Below are 27,935 nucleotides of genomic sequence, written 5' to 3'. Positions count from 1 at the left end.
GCGGTCCCTGTGCTTTTCCAAGCTTGTTCCAAATAGGTGCTTTAGACCACTGAGCCATCTCTCCAGCCCAATTTCCCTTTGTTTTCTAAGAGCTGAAATGCATCTTGATCATCAGTCTTTTGACCATCTTAGAGGTGACAACATACTTTTCAAATTTTCTGGGAAAGGAGGAGAGCAACAAAAGAGTTATTTTTGTTGATCTCTCTCCACAATTGGGGCCAAATCCACTTATGACCACGTGTGTGCACATATGGGCCACTTGGCTAAGGTTCTGCAGAGTGTGATCTGGTCCATGGGGAAGAAAGGCAAGTTAACAGATCTATAGCGGCTGACTGAACTGTGAACTTTGCCTCATTAGCGCCACATCCTACCACCTTTGCCTGGACAGGCATATGCACATTTATATTCACCACACATAGAGCTCCTTTTAAACTTGAGAATCCAACAGATGATGCGCTTACTGACAGGTAGACAGAGACTGTGTGCTGATTGTTAAGTTCTGATTTGGCTCTGGGCTCTAGAGGCCTGTGTGTGCCAGGTTGGTGCCTGTTGCCAGAACTGGAAGGGGCTACAGTAAACATCACCCTCTATAGATTATCTTGGGGTCACTCTTAGAGATTCAACCATAAAATGATTTGTTAAGTGATCTTTAATATCAGTACTGGTAATTGTTTTGTGTGAGGAAAAATTATGTGGTTCAGTTTTTTGTAAAACAATTTCCTATGTTCAGCTCAAGTTGTTTTGAGTACTGTCTTCAGATGTGATAATAGCTCAGTACTGTTTTCTGGGCTTGCTGGCTGCCTGGTTCAGGATTCAGCTTTCCTGGGAACACTGATAGATGCAGAGAAGGAAGAGCTCATTTTGGTTGTTAATATTTCCCCCTTAAAAACAAAAACCAAAACCTTGAAGATCCAAAGGCTAAAAGGAGTTTGAATCTTTCTCCTTTCCCTCATCATTATCAGTAATATTAGTGAACATTTAAATGTTTAGTCTGTTCTACATCTGTTAATACACTTAATCTTATTATCCCATTTCACAGACCTTGAGGCACAGAGAAATTAGGCAACTTGAATGAGGGAATACAGCTAAAGCATGTCCATGTCTGGTTGGTATCGGGTGTAGGCAACCTGATTTCAGAGCCTACTGTCATAATTACTCTGTTTTATAATTTTCAAAAATAAAATTTTTGTTTTGTTTTGAAATACATATTTTTTAACTCAACTGGCTTTTATTTTTTATTTTTATTTTTTGGTGGAACCGGGGATTGAACTCAGGCCCTTGAGCTTGCCAGGGAAGCGCTTCTTCCACTGAGCCATCTCCCTGGCCCCCTGGCTTTTATTTTTAAAAAATCTTTTATTTATTTTAATGAGAAAAAATATAAAATAGCATGAAACAGTTTCAAAACAGGTTAGTAGGACAGTTATAATAATGAATATAGTGCATATTGTTGTCTTCATAGTAGTTATTCAGAGGACAAGGTGCAGACATGGTATCTTGTCTAAACAATATTAGTACAAACCTTCTCATTGAACTAAGAGAAAGTAGCTATCTTATACATACATATTTTTTTCACTACAAAACGGTCTATAAGGTACTGTACATGTTCCAGTGTAAATCCTGAGGGGATTTGACTGACCTTGTCAGATACAAAAGTTACATTTTTAGTTATATAGGTCTTGCTTTACCTTGGTCTTAACCATCCAGCAGAAAAGTTTAACCATGAGGTATAAAAAGTAAAGCTATATTAATATGCTGAGCTGTAAAAGGCTCAAGTCAACAACTTCATGGGAGCTGGGGAGATGGCTCAGTAGAATAAGTGCTTCCCTGGCAAGCGTAAGGGTCTGAGTTCAATCCCCGGTTCAAAAAAAAAAAAACTTCAAACATTTGGTAGTTGTGCTGATAACCCACTACTATTATGGCCTATTGGAGTATATTGGGTTATTTTGCTGAATTCAGGTACCTATAATCTTTAGATTGGTTTCAAGTATGAAAAGGTCCTTTAAAGACTTCTCCAGATACAGCTTCTCTAACTGCAGTGGAACACCCATCTCTGAAAAAACAAAATAAAAAAGAGGGATATACATTGTTTTGAAATGTTTCCCTACCAGAGCCCTCTAAGCTCTCAGCGGTCACTGGCGACACCAAGTGGTAATATTACAGTACTGTATCCCCTATATAATTTTCCATAAACCACCCCTTTTCTTGTTTGCGGAATAAACCTAAACCCTAAATAAAAACAATATGCGCCAGTCGCAGGAGCAGTTTTGAACACTTGTCATCAAGAGACAAGTTTTCTTTGAACTAGGTTGCCATTCTTCAAACCCTTTTTTCATTTATCAAGGCAAGGGACATCTTTTCAAAGGTTAGCTGGGATTTTGAATCTCTTTTATACTTCCCCAAGTATTACTATGTTAGTTATGTCCATATTGTCCTGTGTTGAGCTGAGGAGATAGCTTGGCAGTCTAAGTGCCTGCCTGGCAAGCTCAAGGTCCTGAATTTGATGCCTGGTACCACATGCCTTGCTGGCCTGGAACTGGACCTGGTGGTACACGCCTGTAATCCCAGTGGTGGGGAGGCTGAGACAGGAGGATTAGTATGAGTTCAAACTGTGTAGCAAGACCCTGTATCAAACAAACAAACATCTCCCCCCCAAAAAAAAACCCCACACTGTCTTGTGTTATCTATTTGTATCTCATCAGCGTCTCTTCCTGCTCAACCTGAAAATAAGATCCGGTTTCTGGTTTCTTCTATTCTGCAATGACAACCCCCCCACACACAAAGGAAAGGCAAACAGATAGACCTCTCTATGAACAGTTATAATCTAATTCACCTTAAAGATGAATTCTTGTAAAGAAATATCCTTGCTCCAAACCCTCAGTTGTTGTGTGGGGTTATGCATCTTAGTGGTAGTGTGGGTATTTAGCGTCAATGAGGCCCTGGATTTAATCCCAGTTGCCAAAACAAGAACAAAACAAACAAAACTTTTTGATCATTCCTCAAAAAGTTGTGCTGATAATCCACTACTATTATGGACTATTTAAAAGTTATCAGTCACTTTTAAAATGAAGTACAAATTTCCATCAAATAAGGAAGATCCTTCAAAATGAGCCCTGGTTTACCCAATTTAAAATTCCCTTCTACTTCCCTGTGCCACAGTTGTAGAATGATAACAATGCTCAAGGGATGACCACTTTTAAATTTACTTTGTTCTCTAATGTCACAATCTATCAGAAACTTTGTTGCTTGAGTTCCTATCAGTAAAAATGAATCTTTCCACATTTGCTTGCAGGACAGAAGCTTCTTTGACACAGAACTAGCCTTGATTTCCAGCCCCAGTGCAGAGCTTCAGATAAGGAGTATCTGAACACAACATTCCAGATCTATCTTTACTTTGTGGTTCCGAAGGATATAGAGTCCAGACCTGATGATGAACCGATGTGACACCGTCCTGTTTTGCTTTGAGCTTACCAAGACACTGCTTCTTTTAGTTTATGTGTGCTGAAGTGAGCACAAGACACTGCTTCTTTTAAAATTTACTTATATCATATTCTCCCCCCAAATCGTCTGACAATCCTGATCATTTACATCGTGTGGTGAGATGGCCACAATGTTTCTGGTTTGTGGTCTCTTCACTTCAATAGCTTGACTATGTTGGATTACGCATTTGTCTCTGGTTGATTTACACTGATTGGCTACAGGTTTTGTGTCGTTGATCACTTAGGTTTTTCGAGGTAGGTATTCAAATTAAAATGCTTGGATTCTAGTTAGATTACTTGGAGTGATGATATGGATCCCAGTTTATATTCTGCCTATAACTTTATGAGCACCCCATTTGGCTTAAGTTTTTAATTTTTTGAAAAGTGAAGAGTGATATTTCTTTTAATCTTAGGGTAAGGCTTTGGAATCAGATTTCAGTTGGTTGCCACAAAGTGCAAGTTGTATACTATTGCTTTTCTGAACCTTCATTTTGTAGTGATTAATTAAACTGATAATTGCAATACAGACTTTCCAGTGTTGCTATGAGGATCAAGTTGGCTATCACAAGCATCACTATATTTGATCCTTATTCCTGGTCCTACAATCATGTGAATCTTGAAAAGTGACTTAACCTTTCTGTGCCTCTGTATTCTTATGAGTGAAAACTGAGAAATAATGGTACTTGCTGCATGGGGCTATTGCAAACAGTAAATACTTTGAGAAAGGTAAAGGGTAGGGCTGGGGAGCTAGGTCAGTGGTCTAAACGTCTGCCAGGTTCGATCCCTGGTATCACATGCCATGCCCGCCCAGGTGCCAAGCCGGTCGCCAAGTCTGGGTATGGTGGTGCACACCTGTAATCCCAGAGCTGGGGAGGCTGAGACAGGAGGATCACTACGAGTCCCAGCTGTGTAGCGAGACCATATATCAAATAAATAAGATAAAGACTTTTAATAAAGAAAAAGGTAAAGGGTTTAGTACAATGCTTGACATATAAGAGATTCAAAATATCTGATTTCATGTTATTAGTGCCTACTAGAATTGTACTACTAGTATTCAGTGGGCCAGAAGCTCATGAAAAGCATCTTCCTTCTATAAAGCTTAAGTCAAGTTACTTGTATGCTGGAAACTGAAACAGAATGGTACACTGCTTTTCAAATGCAACCGACGCGCCCAGCGCTGGTTAGGACCCGCCCAGCCCTTCTTAAATATGGCAGCTAGCCGGGCCTCCCTACGGAGCTTGCGCAGGCTGAAACTCCTCCCAGCAGCTTCTCCCTCAACTGGGGGCCCTCCCACCCTGCCCTCACCATCCCGCACACACCCGCCCTGGCCCCAAGCTGGGCAGTATTGCCTGGAGAGGGAGTGCGCCTGCGCAGCAGCTGGCGGGGCAGAGTTGATACTCGCGAGGCTCCTGTCACATGAGCGGCGCGCTCCCTCCGCTCCCCCTCCTCCCTGACTGGGCTGTGTGAATGAAGCTCTGCCGGCTACGTGGGGCGCTAGCTCAACTTGGTGTCTGGGACTCCAGAGCCGACCGAGCGCGCTGCCCGCCCGCGGCGGACACGGGTTCTGCAGCTTCTGAGCTCAGCGACAGGTAAAGGCAAAGGGGCTGTTCCTTCCCCAACAAGTCCTTCGCGGCCCCTGGCTCCCTGCCCACCTACGGAGCTCCCCCAGAGTGCAGCGACACCGGGGAAGGGCTCCCCAGCTGGCGCGGCCCCTAGGGTGGGGGTTTCCCCCGCCCTCGCCCCCGCCGCCGCCTGGCACTCGAGAAAGTAGACGGGCTAGTTCCAGTCAGTGCGTGCGGCATCCAATCCTGGAGCCCAACCCTTTTCTCGGAGAAGGGATCGTGGACTGCTTCAACCAAGTTTCCTTGTTGAGCGGGGCTAAGCCGACCGCTTTTGAACCGGAGGTTCGCTGCTTGAGTCCCCTGTCTAAGACTGGGGTCGGGTGGCGTTGGCTGATAAAAGCTCTGTCGAGGCCCGGCTCTCTCTCCTGCTCAATACTCGCCGCAGGTTTGTGTGGGGTTAGCGAAGTCGAGTCCAGCCTTTCGGGAAGTATTTGCTGTGCCTTTCCCTTTTGCCGCTTAAGGCACGTAGTTGGTTCTTTCCAGACTTCGCAGCCTTGTGCATGAGCATCTTTACCCATAAGGGGAAAGTTTTCCTTCACATAAATGTGTATTTATCTTTCTTAACACTTCAGAGCAAATCAGTTGCGCCAAGCTCCAAGTTGTACCTGTACTCGTGCCATAACGTCAGTGGAAGCTGCTTTGGGTAAATGAGGGAAACCCAGAAGTTGAAGCATTAAAAGTCAGTAAGAGCTCGCTTTTGCATGTATGGGTTGAACGTCAGAGATGTTAAATTTTGATTGGTCCCACGACGTTCCGGTCACTAGTTCTTAATTGCAAGAGAAATTGGAGAAGGAAAACAAAAGACAAACCAAAATAAACTGTGCCAGGTTCCAATAAGTCATTGGAGCGCCCTAGCCTTGTGAACTCATCCTGGGGTTTAAGTTCCTCGTTTTCTTGGACTTCCTGTACCTTTCCTCATCCAAAACCTTTTTCTCTTTGGTGGCTTTTGGGATTGGTGTACACATTAACCTTTTGTCCTTTATAGAAAAGAAGAAAGGGAACATTAACGAGGACCAGAATGATTCTCAGGCTAGCATTAGCCGTCAGTGTTTGTGCTTCAGCTGTTTCACTTCCAAGCTGCAGATGCTGGTTGTATAAAACCTGTGGCAAGAGAAATCTAATTTGATATTCACCGTGTAAAAAGAGATGAGCACTTTTTCTGAGAAAAAAAGCAGATCGATTTGTATATAAGGAAGACCAAATAATTGCACTGTATAATATATGAACCCCCCAGATCAAACTAAGCACAGTGGCCAGACCTCCCATTTTCTCCTCCCATTTCTGTCTTTCACATCCTGCAAATAGGAGGGGTGCTGTGACTTGATTGAAGCTTTAACAATAGGAATTAGCTGACCTGATTCGATTTTACTTAAAATGGTATTCTATTTTACATCTTTTTCTTTGTCCTTGGTTCATTCTTCCCCATTGTGTTATAGTGCTCACTATAGGAAATTTGCACAGTTCATGATAGCATGAAGGCCATCGTCATTCTTCACTTTTTATTATACTTCCTTTCTTTTTTTTCCTGTGCAAGATTTATTCTAAGAATTCACAGAGTTTTCTTTCCTTTGTACTGATTTCATGAAGTTGGGTATTTGGGGTGTTGAGGAGAGGATTGGATATTAATGCTGCTCTGTCTTCTCCAAAGTGTGGGGCTTCAAGATAGGAAAGATAGAATAATTATCTCATCCAACCACTCCTTCTTGACGATTCTGGACACTATTTACTAAAACTCCAGTGATTCAAGGAGACTTTAGAACACTGAGTAGCAATATTAACTGTCCCTAAATCTCAGATTCTTACCTTCCTATTTAAGGGGAAACAACACTGCTCATGTATGCATATTTTTGAAAGAGGGGTTCAGAGAGGGGCAGGAGATAATTCTGCAGTATTTGAAATTTTTTTCTTCCTAGGCATTTATTTTTCTGTTTACATTTTCAGGTTTGAGACTTTAGAGTCTTACAGAAAGCCAGACCACACAGCCTACCTTTCCATCCATACCCCATTCAAGTCTCCCTACAAAGCTGGGGGGTTACTCTGCGAAACCCTGAGCCTGTGACCCCAGTGTTGAAGAAGACTGGATCAAGATGGCCATGTGGCAGGGTAAGAAATTGGCATTTGTTTTTCTAACTGATTTTTCCTCCCATTCCATCTTCTACCCATTCAGCACCCCCCCCCAACAGTGGCAGGCAGCCAGCTGTTTCTTTAATTTAACTTTTTGTCTTTGCAAGGACAAAGCATATCAGTTTAAAAGAAACTTCTGCTAGCCAGGAGTTCAAATTATTTTTAAGTGGAGGTCGGGGGAATTAGGAAAATGTCATGTCAGAAGCATGACAAAAGCATCCTTTAAAAAAGAATCCTCTTTATTTCAACATGTTCTTTTGAAGGTTATGTGTGAGGAAATGAGGATTTTTTCCTGTTTCCAGAAAATTTGTGTCAGAAGATTCTCAAAAGTGGGAGAAACAAATATCAGTACCTCTCTGGTGTCTTCTTCCCAATAGACTGTCTTGGGACTTAGATACTTTGAAAAAGGATATTTATTGTTATAATGTTTATATTTGGTGATGGAAGAAAAATACTTCTTTTAGTATTAGGAGCTGCTTTAAACTCAAGCTCAATACTGTCTTGGCTGGAAGATTCCATGTAAACTTGTGAATTTTTTTTTAACCACAAAGTTATATTTAATTCTTTGGTGGCATTGAGGATCATGTCCTTTAGCAGACTACCAGAATCTCTAGGGATGTGTGGGATTTTTACGCTTATCATGAGAGAGTGTGAATGTAAGAAGTGATAGACTCCCAAAATTGGTCCGTGTTGCATAGAATGTTAAGGGTCACTTGGATGGAGGGGAGTGAAATAGCCTAAATGTCTCTAAATATTGAACAGCTGGGTTTGCTGGTGATCTAATGTGATGTACCTTTTAAAAATGTTTCATTGTGTTGGTTACAGTGTAAACCTCTTAGGCATACAGATGTAACACAGTTTTGATATAGAAGGACTGTTAATTTAAAAACATTTTCTGGGGGCCAGGGAGATGGCTCAGTAGAATAAGTGCTTGCCTGGCAAGTGCTAGGGCCTGAGTTCAATCCCCGGTACAGCAAAAAATTAAAATAAAATAAAATAAATTAAAAAAAAAACATTTTCTGGATTGGGATTTGGTTTCTATGCCAGTTTTAACTCACATAATGGGCATTTATCAAGAGCAGTTCATTCTTGCTTAATCCTAAGACATTCTTTCATTTCACAAACAGAATACAGAGATAAATGAGACACAGAACCTTAAAGGTTGCTTGTGAACCAGGAAGACAGACATATGAACAAATTGTTGTGTCACATCCAGTAAGTGTCATAATAGGGAGGGGGCAAAATTTGATAGAAGCTTGGATTGGAAAGATGCATGATAAAACTTTAAAAATGTTAAAACTTTAAGGTTTGAGCTGGTTTAAAAAAATGAGTAGGAGTTGGTCAGATGGGAAAATGAGAGAACTGCATTCTGAGCAGACAGAGCAGCATTGTTAGGGATCTTTCGAGTTGCTTTGTTTGTCTATTATGAGATGTATAGGGGCACGACCTCAGATGAAGCAGGGAAGGTAGGAAATAAAGAACCTTGTATGTTCTAGGAAGGATTTACACTTTATCCTGAAGACAAAGATTCTAAACAGGGAAGTAGCATAAGCAGATTTTCTTTTTGAAAGATTACTTTGGCAGCAGTGCTGAGGTGGGGTGGGAGCTGGAGATAATGAAAGCTTGGACTTACTGAGAAGATTTCTGGAGTAGTGATTTCAAAGAGGGCTTGAGCAGGAGAAGCAGTGAAGGTTAGAGAGAATGGGATGGGATTTAGAATGTTCTGTGACTGAATGTGACAAGAAGTGACCCCAGACTGGGGATGTAGCTCAGCAGTACAGTGCCTGCCTGGCAAGTATAAGATCCTGAGTTTGATTCCAAAAAACTAACCCCAGATAGACAGATGTGGAACCTGAGGGCATAAAGATGGTGGAATCCTATACTGAATTTTGATTTGGCCACTTAAATTGAGATACTTTTGAGCTATCAGGACAGTTATTTCAGAGATAGTTTTGAAAGCATAAAACTTGAATTGGGGCATGCAGAAATCTAAAATTTTGTTCCTGATGATGCATAATGAGCTTGCGGCTTTCCCCTGTTCTTCATGGAGATATCATTAGTCACTAATGATTTACTTATTTTACAATGAAAACATGTTGATGTTTAACAATTTTTTATTTTTTATTGGCAGGACCGGGGATTGAACTCAGGGCCCTGAGCTTGCCAGGCAAGTGCTTATTCCACTGAGCCAACCCCCAAAAAAGTTCTTTTTTTTTGGTGGAACCTGGGGTTGAATTCAGGCCCTTGTGCTTGCCAGGCAAGCACTTATTCTACTGAGCCATCTCCCCAGCCCTGTTTAGCAATTCATTATAAAAATGTCTCATATTTTTTTTTCTTTTTTGGTCACATATTCTTAATAAATAAAATTTCTCCCAAACTCAAATCCTAAAATCTGTTCTGCTTAAAAGAACAGTGGGGGCTGGGGATATAGCTCAGTGGAATAAGTGCTTGCCTGGCAAGTGTAAGGTCCTGAGTTTGATCCCTGGTACTACCAGAAAAAAAAAAGACAGTGGAGTGATACTTTAGTTTTTCAAGCATTAATAAAGAGGGGCATAGTCCATATCAGTAAGTTCTTTGGATTACTGCAGTTTGTCTTTTGTTTTGAGCAACTTCTGAGGTGACAAGCATATTGCAGTGATAGTTTGGAAGACTGTTTGGTATGATAGTTAATGATATGGGGCTCAGTTCAGTTCTCTGGATTCTGTTACTTGGTAGCTATGAGGCCGTGGGCAAGTCACTTCATTCCTCTGTGTCTCAGTTTTGTCATTTGTAAAATGAGGATACTAATAGAACTCACCTTATAGGTTTGTTGTAAAGATGAATTAATGTATGAAGCACACTTGGAACATAGTTAAGTGCCATGTAACTGTGTGCCTTTCTTACAATCATAAGATGCTTAGAATATTGATTAATATTTAAAAGTGCTTAGTAAAATTTAGCAATAGTTCTTAATACTACTATTACTATTTTCTTTAGCTTGAGTAGGACTGAGACCTTGTTCTATGGAGGTAATTTTAGGCTGTCATAGATGCTCTACCCTGTAGTAGTTGATTTGGGTCTTCAAGTAGAGGTTTAGATCTGAAGTCATTCTTTGAAAAACCCTAGAGGGTAAGCAAGCAGTATGTCCAAGGTCAGATTGGTAGTAGCTGATCCCAGTGACAGGATCAAAACCCAGGTCTCCTGATTCCCTAATCCAATGTAGTTTCTTTGGGATTCCAGAAGAGGAAACGAGTGGCTCTTTCCTGAGCTCAGGGAAGCTTCTGAGTCAGTCTCTGGAGGAACTAAGAAAAGAGCTTGGAGAACCCAAACCTCCTTGGTTTCTTGTGTCACTGCTGTCTCGTTCTTCATGGTGAATTTGGTCAGAGTTTCTATACCTCTTAAACATGGCCAATGTTATTTTGATTTTGCTTGTTGGAATCATGAATTACATTTTCTGGCCACCCTAAATACAGTATAGTGGCATACTTTAGCTAACTCAAGGTCAGCATTAATAATATCAGTTTTATTAGTGTGATGGTCAGGAAAATATTGAAGAGACTAGCCAGTTTGATACTGGAGGCTTGGGTGTCAGGTGTTATTTATTCAATTAAAATTTGTTGAACTGCTTCCTGTGCCTAGCACTCTGCTGGGCTCAAAAATGTGTTGGTCAGAGAAAACAGATACAGCTTCTGCTCTCTGGAAATTACAAACTAGGATAAAGGTAGCATTTCAAATTAATGAAATGATTTATTTATCAAATGTATTGCAATATTTTGAGAAAATGATATCTATGTACATTTAGAAGGATTAAAATAGTGAGGAGGAAGGGAATCAGAATTTCTTGTGATTCTTTAAGAACTATTCCTGTCAGGTCCTGTGCTCCCAAATTGTAAGTCAATCTTAAGATTTAACCTGAGGATTTAAAGAAGCACTGTAAGCAGTTCTGGTGTGTATTCTTATCTGGGGGCTGCTGCCTTAAAGAATTAAAAATTCTGGCTACTTGGGAAGCTGAGATGTTCAAGGATAGCCTGAATAACCAGGTGAGACCCCTGTCTCAAAATTTCTTTTGAAAGTTAAAAAAGAGAGAAGTGGTAAAGGAAATAATACAAAATATAAGAGGCGGGGGCTGGGGAGATAGCTCAGTAGAATAAGCGCTTCCTGGCAAGGGTGAGGGTCTGAGTTTAATCCCTGGTTCTGCAAAAACAAAAACAAAAACAAAAATATAAGAGGCTATATGTTGTTTTGATCAGGAAGATAATTGTAAGTATAATATTAAAGGTAAAATAAAAAAAAGATTATCTATATGGAAATTTAAAACTTCTGCACAAACTATAGAGTTAATAACAAAACTAAGAATAATTGCAGCAAGAGTCATTATGCCTAACACGTGAAGACTTACAGAGCAAAAAGAAAGATGCAAGCATTTTTCTAGAAAAATGTGTAGTGGATAGGGGAAAATGTACAAAGGACAATATATAAAAGGAGATATCCAAGTAGCCAATAGACATGGAAAAATGTACTACAGGCACACCTTGGTATGGGACTGCTTAGGACCTTGTCAAATTTGGTAGTAGCTATCTCTCTCTTGCTCTTTTTTTTTTTTTTTTTGGCAGAACCAGGGATTGAACTCAGGCCCTTGCACTTACCAGGCAAGCACTTATTCTATTGAGCTATTTTCCCAGCCCCTTATAGTAGCTATCTCTTGACACAAAAATTTTATCCCCATACTGGTTGTTTGTTTGGCACTCTTCATGCAAGCTAGAACTTGGTGGAGTCCATTGCCTTATGCCTTGATACCCTCTCCAGCCAGAAAAAATTGTTTGGTGCTGTGAGCCTCTTGGAAGCAATTAACAGAGAGATCCAAAGTGCCACTCTATCTCAGTAGTAGTCAAAGAAAGGGAAATTAGAATGGCATGCCATTTTCTTCAATATATTTTGCAAAAATTGAAAAGGAATGACAGAACTCAGTGTTGCCAAGAATGTGAGGAAGCAGCTGTTCTCTCACACTTCTGCTGGCAATGTCAATTTGGCAGTGTTTATGAAAAGCGGTAAAAATGTGTTTACCTTTTAACTTAGCAATTCATTTTCTTGGAATGCATCCTAAAGGATATAATTAAGACTGTGTACAAAGATGTATCAATTATTATGTTAACTGGAGCATTTTCTATAAGGGGACAAAGGTGTAATACTTGCATTCTGTCACAGCTATACAATACAATACTATAGTTATAAAAAAAGATAAGGTATAGCTCTGTGTATTAACATTAGAACACGTTCATGATCTAATGTTACATGGGAGGCATGGGGACAAGAAGATTCAAATAATCAGTTAAAAATATGAGTGCTGGAGTTAAACTTGGATTCTAATCCCAGTGACATTTTTATCAAATATACAATGATAGTTAGTGACTTGCCTCAGTGTTTCTCAGTTTCCTCATCAGTAAAATAGGAATAAAATTGTAGCTAGTCTAATGTTTCCAACTTCTATGCTCATTAGGATCATGTGGTGAATCATGTGGGGAAGTGTTAGTAGGTAGTAAATTATGGCAGGTCCATACAGTATAAATCTGGCAATTAAGAGTAGTGCTATGGAAAATCTTCATGGGATAAATACAGGTTGGAACGAAATGGTCCAAAGTTGTTAAAGTAGCTTACTCTATAAGGTAGAGAATGATTACTCTTTCCTCTTTTTTTACACCATTGTATACCAAACTTTATATAACAAATATGTGCTGCTTTTATAACTAGCAAACATAAGCTTTGAAAATGAGGTATAAAATAAAAAGTCTGTACTCTCAGAGTGCCTGCAACCAAGAGGACCACACTGGGCTTCTGGCTAACTGCTTTGATCACTCTCTGTTTCCCTCTATCTTCAGATTTAAAGACAGCAGCCAGGCATGGTGGCACATGCCTGTAATTTCAGCATTCTGGGAGGCTGAGGCAGGAGGATGGTGAGTTCCTCCTGCCTTGACTACTTCTATGAGGAATATAGAGTAACAAATTACAACATAGAGTAATTAGAAAAAGAATCGAGGACAGGGACTATCCAGTAGAAATGAAATAGTTATTATTAGGTGCATGAGAGACTCTGGGGACTGAATTTTTCTACATTTTCCCTCCACACCTAGAGAGCACACTTAATTATATCACTGACATCTTCTGACCAACAAAGTGGTCAAATGTAGAGACACTACCTGGCTTTGGCTATGCTAAGTATTCTGGTTCTTCCACCACCCTTCTTTTGGTCTGACCTGACCTAAAGTCCACCCGTGACTCAGCACTGATGTTACCAGGTTGAAATCATGATCATTTCTGTTTGTTTGGCTTGAAGATGGTGAGGAGCAGGTGGGCAGGGGTGGTCCCTGCTGTCCAAATTTCCAATTCTGTCAAGGCCTTTTTTTCCTTCTGTACTGTGGTGATAAATAATAATAGAACCTCCTCCTCTTACATTTTTCTCTATCGAATGATTGTACTACCACGCACTCAAATATCAGAGCCCATAATCCTAAGAGACACCAGGCATTTCTTACTCCTTCCCATGTGCAGGCTGCATGCCTTGGTAACCTAGATTATTTTAGTAGTATGCTGGCAAGCCCCTGCCTAGACTTCAGCCTTCAGCTTTCCCCTCAACTTGCCTCATCCTCTGGTAAAATTACTCCTACCTGTCTTTATGTGTTTTCCCTTTTCTATTGCGTGACCCTCAAGGTAATTGGCAACATTTATTTGGTCCTTTTGTTCTATTGTTTAGTCCCATCCAGTGGGAGGTGAATGCTGGTGTCAGGAACCCAGCCCACCTAAGCCTTGCAGTCTTGTGGGGATGTGGAATGCAAACCAATACACATGTATTTCCTTATGAAGTTTTGTGAGTTACAGAAAAGCTGTCTTACAAAAAAAGAATAATAGATGACACATGTAGGGTGTGATCAAAACATATAGTAAATGTGTAAAATGTATCTTCAAATTTATTATAGTGAAAGACCCATTGACATAAATTCCACCTCAAAATACTCCGTTTCTCTTTGAATGCACTTAGCTCATTTTTCTTGCCACCTTCTGAAGCAGGATTGGATGTTATGGCCACATCAGTGTTCTTAGTCGATTCAAAACATTTACTTTTCATGGTCATTTTGACTTTGAGGAAGAGCCAGAAGTTGCATGGTGCCAGATGCAGCGAATAAGGTAGATGAGGGCATCCCATAATGTTTTTATCAGTCAGCCTTTCCATTGGAAGGCACTCAGCACCAGCATTCTCTCTACTTTAAATCATACTTCATACTTTTTTGATCACACCTTGTAAAGACACTCATGAAAGGAGATTTCCAGAACTGCCTCGGAAAGTTACAAGGAGGATGGGATAGGATAAGAATGTTCGAAGTAAGGGTGTGTGTGTGTTGAGGTGGATTAATAGTATGGGTCTTTTACTGTAATTTTTTAATTTTTTTGCAGTACCGGGGATCAAACTCAGGACCTTGTGCTTGCCAGGCAGGTGCTTATGCCATCAAACTATATCCCTGGGCCCTGTAATAACTTTTTAAAATGTAAACATCCACCATATATTTCAATCCCACCTCATAACTTATGGAGGTTGGGTGGTGGTGTTAAGAGGGAGTGCAAAATTTACTTGCAACTGAAAGATGAGTTTGGTTTATCCAGAACAAGAGTTAGGATCCCAGGTAGAAGAAACAAAGAGGAAATCCCTGAAGTGGCGAAAGCCTGCATTCTTTTCCAGTGTGGTTCAGTGTGGCTGGTTCATAGTAAATGAGATATAAAGGGATACAGGAAGAAAATGGAGCAGTGGGGAGAGAGCATGCCACACAGGGCTTTGTAGGCCAAACGTTCTAACTTGGTAGTATAAAGCCCCAACAGATAGATTGGGTAGGACATGGTGACCAGTGTATGAGTAAACAGTGTCTCAATTCATCTTTGCTTACCAGTTACCTGGTAGAGAGTGTCCAGCACAACTTACAGGCTCACTGAATCTTTGTTTAATGAGTAATAGAGGCTTGATCATTCCACCAGGATTGCCATAGAGATTAGAGATAGGTATGATAAAATGCCTTGAAAAACATAAAATATTAAACAAATATTTTTCTAGATGCATTTCATTAAATTCTATGCATGATAATTACAAACCTTCACTGTCACTAAGAAACCCCCTCCCATTCTCTGTTAAGATAGAAAGTCTCCCATGTAGATCATCCCGTGCCATGAATATTCTGATATACTGAACTCTTACATATTCAAAGTATGTCTCCATTGCGAATGCCTTTAACTAATTATGGCTGAGTGGGAACCTCCTTGTATCACACCATTATGTTGCACTCCTGAGATTAGAGATAATTATGGGTGGTGTTGCCAGAGGGAAGTATAGGTTTTTCTTCTATGCTGAATTCACTCTCTAAACCTCTGAATCTAAAGGATTCATTATTTAAGAGCTGAGGAATAGCCTTATCAATTTGCATTTGGATAGGGCAAAGCTAATCACAGCAGGATGCGGCTGTCACCAACTGAGGCTCTTAGTTGGCTAAACTATTAAATGTTGTAACGAAGTGTTTTGTGCTTTGCTATTAGTGTGTTAAATATTTAGTTCCTTTTTGAGCTGCAGGAACTTCAGACCAGAGTACTAACTTAAAAGCCCACTTTTGTACACTGTTGGTGGCATTATAAATCGGTGGAGTCCATTGAGAGGACAGCTTAGAAATCCTTATGAAAATGTAAAGTGTGAATACCTTTTATTCCAGTGGATCTATTCTAAAAGGTAATTGCACAAAGGTCATTTGTTACTAGGATGCTGGTTACCTCATTATTTGCCATCATTTCACTATTGACTATCTCAGCGTGAGAGGGCAGATATATTAATTATGGCAGATAATTAATATTAATTATATTATTCACAATGGGAGGCTGTTCATTTCATTAAAAAGAGAAAAGTAGATCTGTACATAGTGACAAATACGATGTCCAAGATACATTTTTAAGTGGAAAAAAGTGCAGAATGCTACATATTATAGGGCTCCATTTGTACAACAGAAAGAAGGGAGGTGCTATGGGATAAGTATGAGTTTGTATATGTGTATCTATACATATGTTTAGAAAATTTCTGGAATGAAACAGTTTTCAGTCACCTCAGAGATTAAGGTAGTGGGGCTAGGAGGTTTTAATTTTCACTTGACAACTTTCTATGTTGCTCCACTTGTTTACAATAACTTATTAGTACTTTTAAATAATGAAGTTTACATAAAAATCATACCCCACTGGATTGTTCCCTTGATACTATTAATATATACTAAGAAGTAAAAGGTGTAATAGTGGTTGATGTGGCAAATCAGGTCTGAAGCATAGGAGTTGAGTTGGAGTTCACAATACTAAGGGTCTTCAAAAGCTGCTAAAGGGGGATGGAGACATAGCTCAGTGGCACAGGGCATGTCTGGCAAGTGCAATGTCCTGAGTTTGGTTCCTGGTACCCCGCCTCCCCCTCTAGCTAGAAGGCATAGAGCGATGTTGCTGTGTTAAAATCTTTGTGCTACATCTCTGGCCCTTGCCATATTAAATCTTAGCGCTAAGAATGTAAGAAAAACAGTGATTTAATTAGCTTTTGATGAGACAATTATATCATTTGTTTTATCTCTGGGTATTTTGATATCTAAATAGTATAGTAATTGTATTCCAAACCAAAGTTTTAAAATTAAATGTCTTGTATCATAGCTGTTATTCTTGTTAAACTTGTTTGAATGTTGTAAGTGAATGCTACCTTACAGTTCTTGAGGTTTTCTTTAATGATCTGAGGAGAAATGCAGATGTAGGCTTATGTTGGAAGCAGAAGAAAATGTAAGTTCCCTAATATTTATATTATAGATTTGATTAAATCGAATCTTCTAATCCTTCAGGCTCATTTTGGCCTATTCACCTAAAAAAGAGGGCACTGGCCTGTGATACAAGAAGACGAAGGAATATATATCTGAATGTTCTTTTTTTTTTCAAAATTTTATTGATAAACAGATAGCAATGAGACAGTTTCAAATCAAATCGGAAGTACAGTTTCAACAAATAATACACTGCATATATTCTTCTTAGTGGTTAATTGCTGTACAAGATGCGGACTTGAGATCCTATTTACAAACACCATTAGAACAAATCATTCTATTCATTAAGAGAATGCAACTATATATCTATCCTAACCACTTTGAATACACAGATACAAAATGGACATTCATCTGTATACCCCATTTTTTCTAAGTTCCGTTATTGAATATTATAGGTGTGTAAACTCAGCAAGATTGAATGTTCTCTTGATTTGCTATAATGTAGAGTTCCTCATGCAGTTATGGGTGTCTAGAGACAAGAGTGACTATCCTGTGCTAACTGGTCTTAGTTCTCTGAGTTTTATCCTTTTAGCCAGGAGATGGGCTGTAGGACACTCAGCTGGACTTTGTATGTGCTAAGAATGTATATGTGGCTGGCCTTTGTAAAGGATGTTGCTTAGATTTCTCACTCCACAATATTCTGATTTGACTGAGGTCAAGAAAGGGAAGAAAAACAAAGAAAAAGGAAAGAAACCAAGTAGTAGTAGCTGTCTTTTTTATTTTAAGGAGAATAGAAAAATAATAGATATTATATTAGTAGCTGTCTTTTTTTGAGTACTTAACGTGTTTTTAAAGGCACTTCACATGGATTGTTTCATTTATTCTTCATATAAATAAGAGGCAGGAACTGAGATGTGAAGTGCTTAAGTCATATTCTAGGATGCTAACTGGTAGAACCTAAGTCCAAGGCAGTTTGGCTCCAGAACCTGTGCTCTTAATTTCTCTCTCTAGGAGCAAAGCTCCTAGAATTTCTCCTCTGCCACCCCAACATAACCAGGGTGCTAGCCAGTGATGATAAAAAGAAGCTTCCCATTGGAGTGCCCTCCTGTGATCCTACTGAGCAAGTGAAAGGATTTCAAGGGAGCAAGAAAGCAGAAGACTTGAGAGAACAGCCTGTGGATAAGTGGAGTACACCTCTATGGACAAAATTCTGTATTTCTAAGTTTCAGTGAGTTTGTCAGTATCTTCTCTGTGGAGCACATTACTGAGGATTGCATGTGTGACTAAGAAGATTCAGAAACTGACACTGACCTCCCAAAGCTAATTCCAATAAATGAAAACATGTGTGCACATAACCATGTCCTGAGTGAGCATCAGAAGCATGTTCTGGAACACTGCTATGGTTTGGGTCTTGAGTAGCCTCCAAAGGCCCATGTGTGGAAGGCTTGGTCCTCAGCCTATAGCATGATTGGGAAGGAGTAGAATTTTTAGGGTGTGGGACCTACTGGAAGCCAGGCCCTTGGGGATAGGTCTTTGAAGGGCATATTGGGACCCAGCTCTTCTTCCTTGGTCTTTCACTCCTGGCTGTCATGGGGTGTTCAGCATCTTCTGCCGTATGTTCTTCTTGTGATATTCTGTCCTGTCAGAGACCCAAAAAACTATGGGATCAATTGACCATGGGCTGAGGCCTGTAAAATGTGTGAGCCAAAATAAACCCTTCTTTTTCTAAAGTTGATTTATCTCAGGTGTTTGTTACAGTAATGGGAAGATGACTAACACAAATCCCACAGGAGTTAGATAAGGTGAGGAAGTGGCATCTGAGGTTGGCTAAGCAGTGTGATTAGGTTTTGTAGTTAGGGATGTTGGAGATATGACTTCAGTCAGCAAAGTACCAGGTACAGCTGAAAGAATTACAAAAGAAAGTGCCATTTTACACCTCTCATATTTATGGGCATTGTCTCATTAAATCTTTGTAATAACCCGTTATTGACTAAATGATTTATTGCCAAATGAAGATACTTGAGGAGTGGAGTACTAATTAGATGCAGTAGCCATAAACAGGGCCTGGCCCAGAGAAGCCAGCAGCCTGTGAGGTTGTTGGTATTATTTCTATTTAACATACAAGCAAACTGAGATGCCAGTGCACATAGCTAGAAAATAGTGACATTAAAGACTTGAATCCAACTATGGCTCTAAAACTAAGAGATCCGTACTTCATTCTGTACTCTATAGACAAGTAAAAGGCTTTGAGCAGAGAATTGCCACAGCCACAACTATGCAGGACAGATGGAGAGATCAGAATTGGGGAGATGTGTTAGGAGGTTACTAAAAAGATTAATATGATTATGAGACCTTGAGTATAGTACATTAATGTTGGCGATTTAAAGGAAGGGATAAATGTATGAGGCACAAAGGAAGAAATGACAATGTTTTAATTGTCACTTTTGGAGAGAGAAGAGGAAAGGATGATATAGTTTGTCAAATTATTGAAGTGAAGATGTTATATTAATTGGAAGGAGCTCATGTAACCTAGAAAGGTCATGTGATCATTATCATTCTAGATTATGAGAAAATCTGCTTTCTGGTTAAAATGATCAATTGATTTGAAACTGAACAAGTTATTTAACCCTTCTTTTGCCCAGATTTACTCCTCTGTAAAGTGTGATGTTATTTGCCACTGCAAATGTTTCTGAACTAGCACAGATTGTCTGACTGTTTTGCCTCTATATTTTTGAAATTTGGATGTTCATGCTTGGGAGTGTAAAATTGAATCTTTTTTTTGACTGGCTCAGGCTGCCTTTAGGGCAGGTCTGGTGCATTATGTGGTGCTGGGGATCAGACCGCGGTCCCCTGCACCTGACTGAATTTGCCTAAGCAGGCTCTTTAGACAACAGAGCTAACCTGCAAGCCCCTGAAATTTAATTTTGCTGACTATGTTTGCTTTTGCATCATGTAACAAAACAGTAACTGTAATACTAATAACAGTGTGTTAGCTCCCTCTTATGAACTCTTGTGTCTGTTACTGCCTTTAACTAATTGCCAGATGAATTGTAATACCAGATTTATAAACCTCTTCTCTCATTATCATAAAATGTCATTTGAATTCTTTATCATTGTGTAATATTTTATTAAGTTTGTATTACTCTCCAGATTGAGTGGAAGATACTTGAGGGACTAGAACATACTTCATGATAACTCTAGTCTTAAAACTTCCTTAAATAGAGGAACTTAGAAATATTTATTGATTTGATTTAACTGATTTATATGGCACAGTGAAACCTCTGTTTTGTGTTCTACTTTGTTAATATGACCTTGATTGGGTTTTTGATAATTAGGTCTTGCTATGAAGTCATAATGCGCCCATGGCCCACTTTTTCTTCTGTCTGTCTGTCTTTAGGTGAAAAAGGCACATTACACTGATTTGTATTTCATTTCTTGTGCAAAGGCCATCTCTACATTGTTCGAGTTTTAGTCAGTGTGCTGCCAAAGTGATCTCTCCATCTTTTTAACCAAAGACTTTTGTCCTATGTCTTTACTTAAACATTAATATAGTTAAGTTTTTATTTCTTGTTCATTTTGTTAGTTTTAGCTTTATTGTATATATGTATATTTATAAATATTTTACCCAAGTAATTAATAAATATCACTTGGTATATTTATTTTCTGTTCCTGCACAATGAATTACCACAGACTTAGTTGCTCAAAATAATACACATTTATTATCTCACAGTTTTCATGGGTAAGGAGTCCGTTAGGGCTCAGTTGAACCCTTACCTCAAGGTTTCATAAGTTGCAGTCAGTGTTGGGAGGGCCTGTGGTCTCATCTCAGGCTTAGGGTCTTCTTCAAAGTTCATGTGGCTAGTGACAGAATTTAGTTCCTTGTGGCTATAAGATTGAGGCCTTTAGGTCTTAGGAGCTGCCTGCAGTTGCTCATCACCTGGAACTCTCCATGGGCCACATAACAAGAAATTCATGTGTGTGTGCCTGTGTGTGTGTGTGTGTGTGTGCGTGCACGTGCGTGTGTACCATGCATGTGTGCACAACATACACACACATGCCCCTAGTCAAGAGAGTAACATCTCATCCCCTTTGCCATATTCTGTTGGTTGGCACCGAGTCACAGGTCTCACATTCAAGACAAGGGAATTTGGTGAGGACGTGATTGCATATGCACTGGGCATTATTGAAAGTTACCATATGGGCTGTCTGCTACACTTGGCATAGACCTGAATCAGGCTAATTGATGGCTTTCCAGTTTATCATTGATACTTCACAAATACTCGCTAGGTAAGACTGCTCTGACAGCTATAACTCCAATGAGAAATGATGTTCAGTACTGTGCCAAAGATCATTCATTGTGTGGGACCTTCTGCTGAGACCCAGAGTGATAGAATGGGAATTAAGTGGTGGGATTGTGACTTCAGTTTTAGAGCCTATAAAATACCCAGGTAGAGAGTTCATCCCCCCCTAAAAAAAAGAGAGGGCTCCTTGAAAGGTCTTTTCTTTAAGACCTCCCTCCATCAGAAATGCGAGAGTTCATTTCCTCTGGGATAGGGTTTGGGAAAGGATCTGGAGTGGAATAGAGATATGGGGTTTTTGTTTTGTTTATAGTGCTGGGGATCAAACCTAGGGCCTTACAAATGCTTGGTAAGCACTCTACCATTGAGGTACATCCTCAAGCCTTTGAATAGAGATTTGGGAAGCCTTTGTATATAGATGCCTAGGGGATGGATATACTCTGAGAGGGCAAGGGCACCAGGAGTAGAATTCTGGGAAAACTCTGGTGCTCTCTGAGGAGGTTCCCTTGTCTTTCTAATGTATCATATTCCAATATATTAAGTTCTTTGCTTTTTGTCTCTTTATTCTCTTGGCCTCTGAGATTTCATTTATTCTTTTAAAAATACTGTAGAAGCAGCTATAGTGAAAAGCATATATGCCCCTTCAACCTCCTGCTCTGAGGTAACGATGGTGCCCTTTTTTCCAGGTGTTAAGTACCACATTTATAAAGAAAGTTCTATACTGCAGTTTGCAGATCCTTGGTCTTAACAATCCAGCTGAAAAGTATAAAAACGAGGTATTAAAAAGTAAAGCCATATTAATATGCTGAGCTGTAAAAGGCTCAAGTCAACAACTTCTGACATTGCCAGTCCTATGGATAACCCACTACTATTATGGACTACTGGACTATATTGGATTATTTTGCTGAATTCACACACCTATAATATTTAAATGGTAACGGAATATCCATCTCTGACAAAACTAAACAAAAAGGATACAAAGGAAGGACCATTTTGTATCTGTATATACAAAATAGGATAGATATACAGCTACCTTCTCTTAATTCAATGAGAAGAAAGATTTGTACTAAGGGTGTTTGGACAGGATATCATGTCTGCATCTTATACTATGAATAACCACTGAGAAGATAACAATATGTATTGTATTAATTATTGAAACTGTCCTATTAATTGGTTTTGAAACTGTCTCATTGATATGTTTCTCAATAAAATTAATAGAAAAAGAAAGTTCTAAACTCTTAATTTTCAGCTAGAACTGTCAACAGGATCAGCATAACACATTAGCTAGATAAATGATGCTGACATAGGATTTTTAAAATCAATTTTTTTGAGAAACAAATAGCAATGAGACAGTTTCAAAACCAATTAATAGGACAGTTTCAATAATTAATACATTGTATATTGTTGTGTTCATAGTGGTTATTCATAGTACAAGATGCAGACATGATGTCCTGTGCAAACACTATTAGTACAAATCTTTCTTCTTATTGAATTAAGAGGAAGTGTCTGTATATCTATCCTAAGTATTTTGAATATACAGATACAAAATGGTCCTTCATTTATATCCCCCTTTTTCATTTAGTTTTGTCAGAGAGGGGTATTCCATTGCCATTAAAATATAGGTGTGTGAAGCCAGCAGAATAATCCAATATAGTCCAATAGTCCATAAAAGTAGTGGTTTATCCTTAGGACTGGCAATGTCAGAAGTTGTTGACTTGAGCCTTTTACAGCTCAGCGTATTAATATGGCTTTGCTTGATGTGTTTCTATAGTTCCTTCTGTTCTGGGGTTCTTTTATGCTTTCTATTTATTTCTTATCCCCTATACATTAAAAGAGTAGGTATTCCTTATGTACTTGTTGGATTCTATTATCTTATGACAGGTAAGCTATCATTAGCACTCTTTCCCAGTTTGCTCATATGCATAGACCCAAGAAATAGAATAACTCTGTCAAAACTTGAGATGAAAAAGCAATGATTAGATATAGAGCTTAGTCAGTGAGACATGTGAGCAGGTTAGTAGGTAACAAGAAGCATGGGGATTTGGTAGAGGAGAATGGGGTGGAGGTCTGTGGTACACTGTAAATTTTGGTCAGTAAAAATATTTTTGTGGTACAGGGGATTGATTCCTGTTCCCTGAGATACATGCCCAGCACTTTATATTTTGAGACAGAGTCTCACTAAATTGCTAAATTGCCCAGGCTGACTTTGAACTTTTGATCCTCTTACCTCAGCTTCCCTAAATGTTGGGATTACAGGTATGTGTTACTATGCCTGGTTGGTCAGTAAATTAAAGCCATAATTCTCATTTAAAGAAGCACATCATAGGCTCTAAAATGTAAATATCTTAATCTCAAATATTAGCTACTAAAATAACCATTTGTGTGAAAACATTGCTTTGGGGCTGAGAAAGATATACAGATAAACTCTGCAGTACAATGGGTCATTTTGCAAGAATATAGTCCACTGTATCTCTGTTAAATGCAAATTAACTGGATAAATTATGCCTTTTGAAAATCCAGATTGCCAGTGAGAGTTATTACATGTTATATTAGTATGAGGGTATCATAACCATACTAGCAGTAGCAAGTCTTTATTAAAGAGGTATGTAGTTTTTGACTGAAGGCAGTTTTGCCTCTGAGGACATTTGGCAATGTCTGATAGCATTTTGGGCCATCACAACTATGAGGAGGTATTATTGGCATCATGAGGAAGAGGACAGGGAAGCTGCTAAATATTCTACAGTGCACAGGCCAGCACCCTGCAATAAAGAATTATCTGACCCAAGATGCCCATAATATTGCAGTTGAAGAACCTAGGTCCAAGGAATTAGGAGTAGGACATCAAATCTATGGATGTGATTATTGATGCCCCTTTGTGTTTATGCTGATGTTCTATAATTGTTAACCTTGCTACCTAGCTAAAAGCTAGAGGATATAAGGATTACTTGGGTCCCAGTGATGACAGCATAAATATTAGGTAGATAAACAATTTATTTGTTTTTCTAAATATGCAAATTATTTTAGTATTAAATAGTCCTAAAACTATTTCACTGTTCATGTTTTCAAGAGGAACATATTGTCAGAACACTTAAAGAGAGGTAAGAAGAATGTTAAGGTTTGATGCAATTTGATCTTGGGTAGTTTTATATTTTAATACTTAGTGTTACTTTATATTGAGATATAGCTCAGGTGTTTAAATGGATCACCCAAGATCATGTTGTGCTTTTTTTCATTCCAAGGCCATTGTTCCTTCATTTGGCTGTGACTTCTATATCTTCTCTGCTTTGAGTCTCTTGAAGGGCACAATCAAGTATTTGACAAAAGATTGGATGGCCTTAGGCACTGGGCATTTTGTGAATTTATGTCAGAATCTTCTGTCTTCATGACCCAAAATAATGCAGAATAAAGCATAAATTACTGTTTATACCTGTTGACATGACTGAAATGTTACAGCAAATGAGGGCTGAGCTTAATAGAAGTCATGGGTAAAAAGACTGTTAATAGCACAGATAGATGGCATTTAACTAAGCTACCATCTTGAAGACTGTTGCCTTTTGGACTGACTCCCAATCTCCATTTGGCTAGCAGTTTGGAATCTTAAATGGGTAAAAAATACGATTTTCCATTCCTCCTAGCTGCCTTGCCTGGTTCAGTATACAACTGTGTAAAAGACAGAAAGTAGAATTAGCTTTGGTTTGGTTGCATTTGGCAAATACATTTGATTTTTTTTAGCTCAATTTTTTTTCATAAAATGGTTGGCAATTGTGGTACTTAATATTTATTGATTTCTTTCAGCTTGCCAAGTTTTGTTTGTTGTGAGCCCTTTACACATATTTCATTATTAAGCTTCAATCCAAGTCTGTGAGATATTCTTTTCCTCTTCTTAAAACTTAGTAAACTGAGACGAAGAAAAATTGAATAACTAGCTTTTACAGCTAATAGGTAGTACTGGATGTCAACTGAGATATGCTACGGGTGTAAAATGCACACTGGATTTCAAAGACCTACTGTGTGTGATTAAATAACATGAAATATCTCAATAAATGTTTACACTGAGTGCATGTTGAAATGATAACATTTTGGATATATTGGGTCAACTAAAACATAGTACAGTTGACTCCACCCCTTCATTTTTGCTTTTCTTAATGTGACTCTGAGAAAAGTTAAAATATATGAGTGTGTGTATATATATCTATATCTATGTATTTATCTATCTTACATTTGCATATTTCTGTTAGTATTGTTCTGGAGAGTTTTATTAAGCTTATTTCTGGAAGTGATCAAATACATTTTTATCACATACATGAAACAAAAGGCTGAGGAAGCCAGAAACATTAAGTCCATTGGGCAAAAGTTTGCACATTATTAAATCTCCAAAGTGGACGTTGGGCCTGTCCTTTAATGAGTGCATTAATAAGAGGTAAAGATCTCTCTCTCTCTCTCTCTCTCTCTCTCTCTCTCTCTCATTACATTGAACCCAGGAACTTTGTACTAAGCTATATCTTCAGCCCTTTGAGTCTTTTTTAAGACAGGGTGTCACTGCGTTGCTAAATTACCTAGGCTGGGTTCACATTTGTAATCTTCCTTCTTCAGCTGAGATTGCAGGTGTACACCATAATGCCTGGCACAAGGAAGCTTTTAAACTTTGGACCATGCTAGGGTTTTAGTTCAATACACATCTGTTGAGCAACTATGTAAGACATTGTGTTTATACTGTGGCTCATAAAAAATTATTGACTTGGATGTTTCCATTGAAGAATTTATAATGTAGAAAAAGAACATACACACACATTACTGTATATAAAATCATATATACTATAAGTGGTAGAAACAAAGGACTTAAAATTCTAAGAGAATAAGAGGTAATTTATAGGTTGGATGAAGAGGGAAGGTTTAGGAAAAAGGTGACATTTGAGCTGGTTGGGTAAAGATGAAAAGGATTTGAATAGTGATCTTTTTGAAACTGAAGAGACATACAGATCTAGCTGAAAGATCACTGAGTTGGCATGGTTTGTGCTCACCAAATGGAAGCTGTCGGTAGCATAAAATGGAGAAAGATCAGATCCTGTCATATGTGTACTTTTCAGGACCTATTTGTGTTGCTGTACCTTCTTCTGATTCTTATACATAGAGACTTTCTATCATGGAACAGACTGCTTTGATTTCTGAGCTCTTGCCTCAGCTAGGCAGCAAATGTTGATTAAACATAGAGTTCATGCCTGCACATATGTTTTTAGGTATGTACAGATGGATGGGCAAGCAGATAGACTGTTTTCAAACTGTGGTTAAAATGGCCTCATCTTGAAATTCAGATTTAACATGTATTTCCTCTTGTCTAATCTCTCAGGAAAATGACTATATCTCCCTTCATGGGGAGGAATGAGGAAAGGGGCAGAAGAAGGCCAGGAATGTCACATAGAAACATATGTGCCTTGAAATGAGAAGATTGGGAAAAATCATTCCCTCACCCCACCAATGCCACTGCTTTCAATCCTGGCTTTTCTTCCAGCTACCAACTGTACATGAAGCTGATTGTTTTGGCAGTTTTATGCCAGTAAAATAGATACTGTATGTAAATACACATAACATTGTATATAAGCAAAATATCTGATAAGATGAAGAATTGTGAGGACAAAATGTTTATTGCTTTGGTTTTGTGTAGAAGTCACTTGCATGAAAAGGAACTTTAAACACTAAATAATAAAAACAGAATATGGCTTTTAAAATAAAATTTGGAAGGAAAGAACTCCTCTAGTTTTTTAAAATTACCAGATTATATTTTAGGAACCAAAGATAAATGATTTTGTGAAATTGAGACTAAGAAGGATCACTGACCTGCAGTGAGCATGCAGGCTGGAAGAGCTCAGAGAGCTGGCCATGCACAAGGCAAGCGCCCTGGTGGCAGGAGTAGAGCTGCTCCTTAGTGTGCCTTACAAAGTGGTCTGCCAGCTGCAGGTGCATTGGTGGTGTAACCAATTCCAGGGGGAGCCAGGGAGTGCGGCCTTCAGCGTAGGTGGAAGTATTTGCCTTGGATTAGAGGAAGGGGATGAAAAGAGGGTGGAAGAGCTGTGAGAAGCAGCCTTCATGGAATGCCATGAGGAATATCCTAGAAGGCAGAGACGGTCTTGGCTGGACGGCCTCACATGAAATGCTACCACGAGAAACACGTCAAACAGCTCTGTTTCAGGGAGGGCTGATTCTACAGACCAGGTCAGACCCGGCCTGGAAATGAGGGCATTGTTGGTTAACACTGCTTCCTGTCCTGCTGATGCCCTAGTGGCTGGTGTGAGTACAGCCCCAGAAAGGAGATGAAACTGAACAGAAGGGAGGCTGTGACAAGTGAGGGAGAAATAGATGTAATATGTTCTTGTTACAACCAGTTAAAAATTAGAAAATACAAAGAGAAAATTTTTTATGTTATGTTTTAAACAATTTTTGTATTCTCAAATTTAAACACAGAGCACCATTATTAATACCTGTATACATAGCTATCATACAAAATGAAAAAAATTTTAAGCCAAACCCAATCTCAATATATAAGAGAACTCTGTACCATTATTTCAAGTGTGTTTCTTCATTCTTTGAGGCTGGTGTTATTGCTTCAATGTGCTTTGGGCCTGCAAGCTAATGTTA

The 27,935-nt window shown here is 39.0% G+C and overlaps 1 protein-coding gene, 1 non-coding gene and 1 pseudogene across 3 annotated transcripts in view; 2 read left to right on the top strand and 1 right to left on the bottom strand.

The window, feature by feature from the left end:
• The first annotated feature begins 443 nt into the window (after positions 1 to 443).
• On the top strand, positions 444 to 506 carry LOC111814071. The gene has a single exon (XR_002819148.1). It is a non-coding gene; the product is annotated as a small nucleolar RNA SNORD43 (small nucleolar RNA).
• A 4,320-nt stretch (positions 507 to 4,826) lies between these two features.
• Positions 4,827 to 27,935, top strand: part of Clcn5 (chloride voltage-gated channel 5) — a 224,782-nt gene continuing 201,673 nt past the window's right edge. The window contains exons 1-3 of one of the 2 annotated variants that reach the window (XM_023706553.1): positions 4,827 to 5,065; positions 5,671 to 5,777; positions 7,040 to 7,201. In XM_023706553.1, coding sequence (XP_023562321.1) covers positions 7,186 to 7,201 — 16 coding nt within the window. In that variant the 5' untranslated portion in view covers positions 4,827 to 5,065; positions 5,671 to 5,777; positions 7,040 to 7,185. Of the gene's footprint in view, positions 5,066 to 5,670; positions 5,782 to 7,039; positions 7,202 to 27,935 lie in introns of both variants that reach the window. The other variant, XM_023706552.1, reaches the window with a different exon arrangement.
• The window catches only part of LOC101591757, a 32,376-nt pseudogene continuing 23,272 nt past the window's right edge, over positions 18,832 to 27,935 (bottom strand).

The sequence above is a fragment of the Octodon degus genome, unplaced genomic scaffold, assembly GCF_000260255.1.
Source record: "Octodon degus isolate 3935 unplaced genomic scaffold, OctDeg1.0 scaffold00263, whole genome shotgun sequence".
In the NCBI taxonomy this organism is placed as follows: domain Eukaryota; kingdom Metazoa; phylum Chordata; class Mammalia; order Rodentia; family Octodontidae; genus Octodon; species Octodon degus.
The sequence above is the reverse complement of the archived record's forward strand: the minus strand, read 5'-3'. Positions and strand labels throughout refer to the sequence as shown.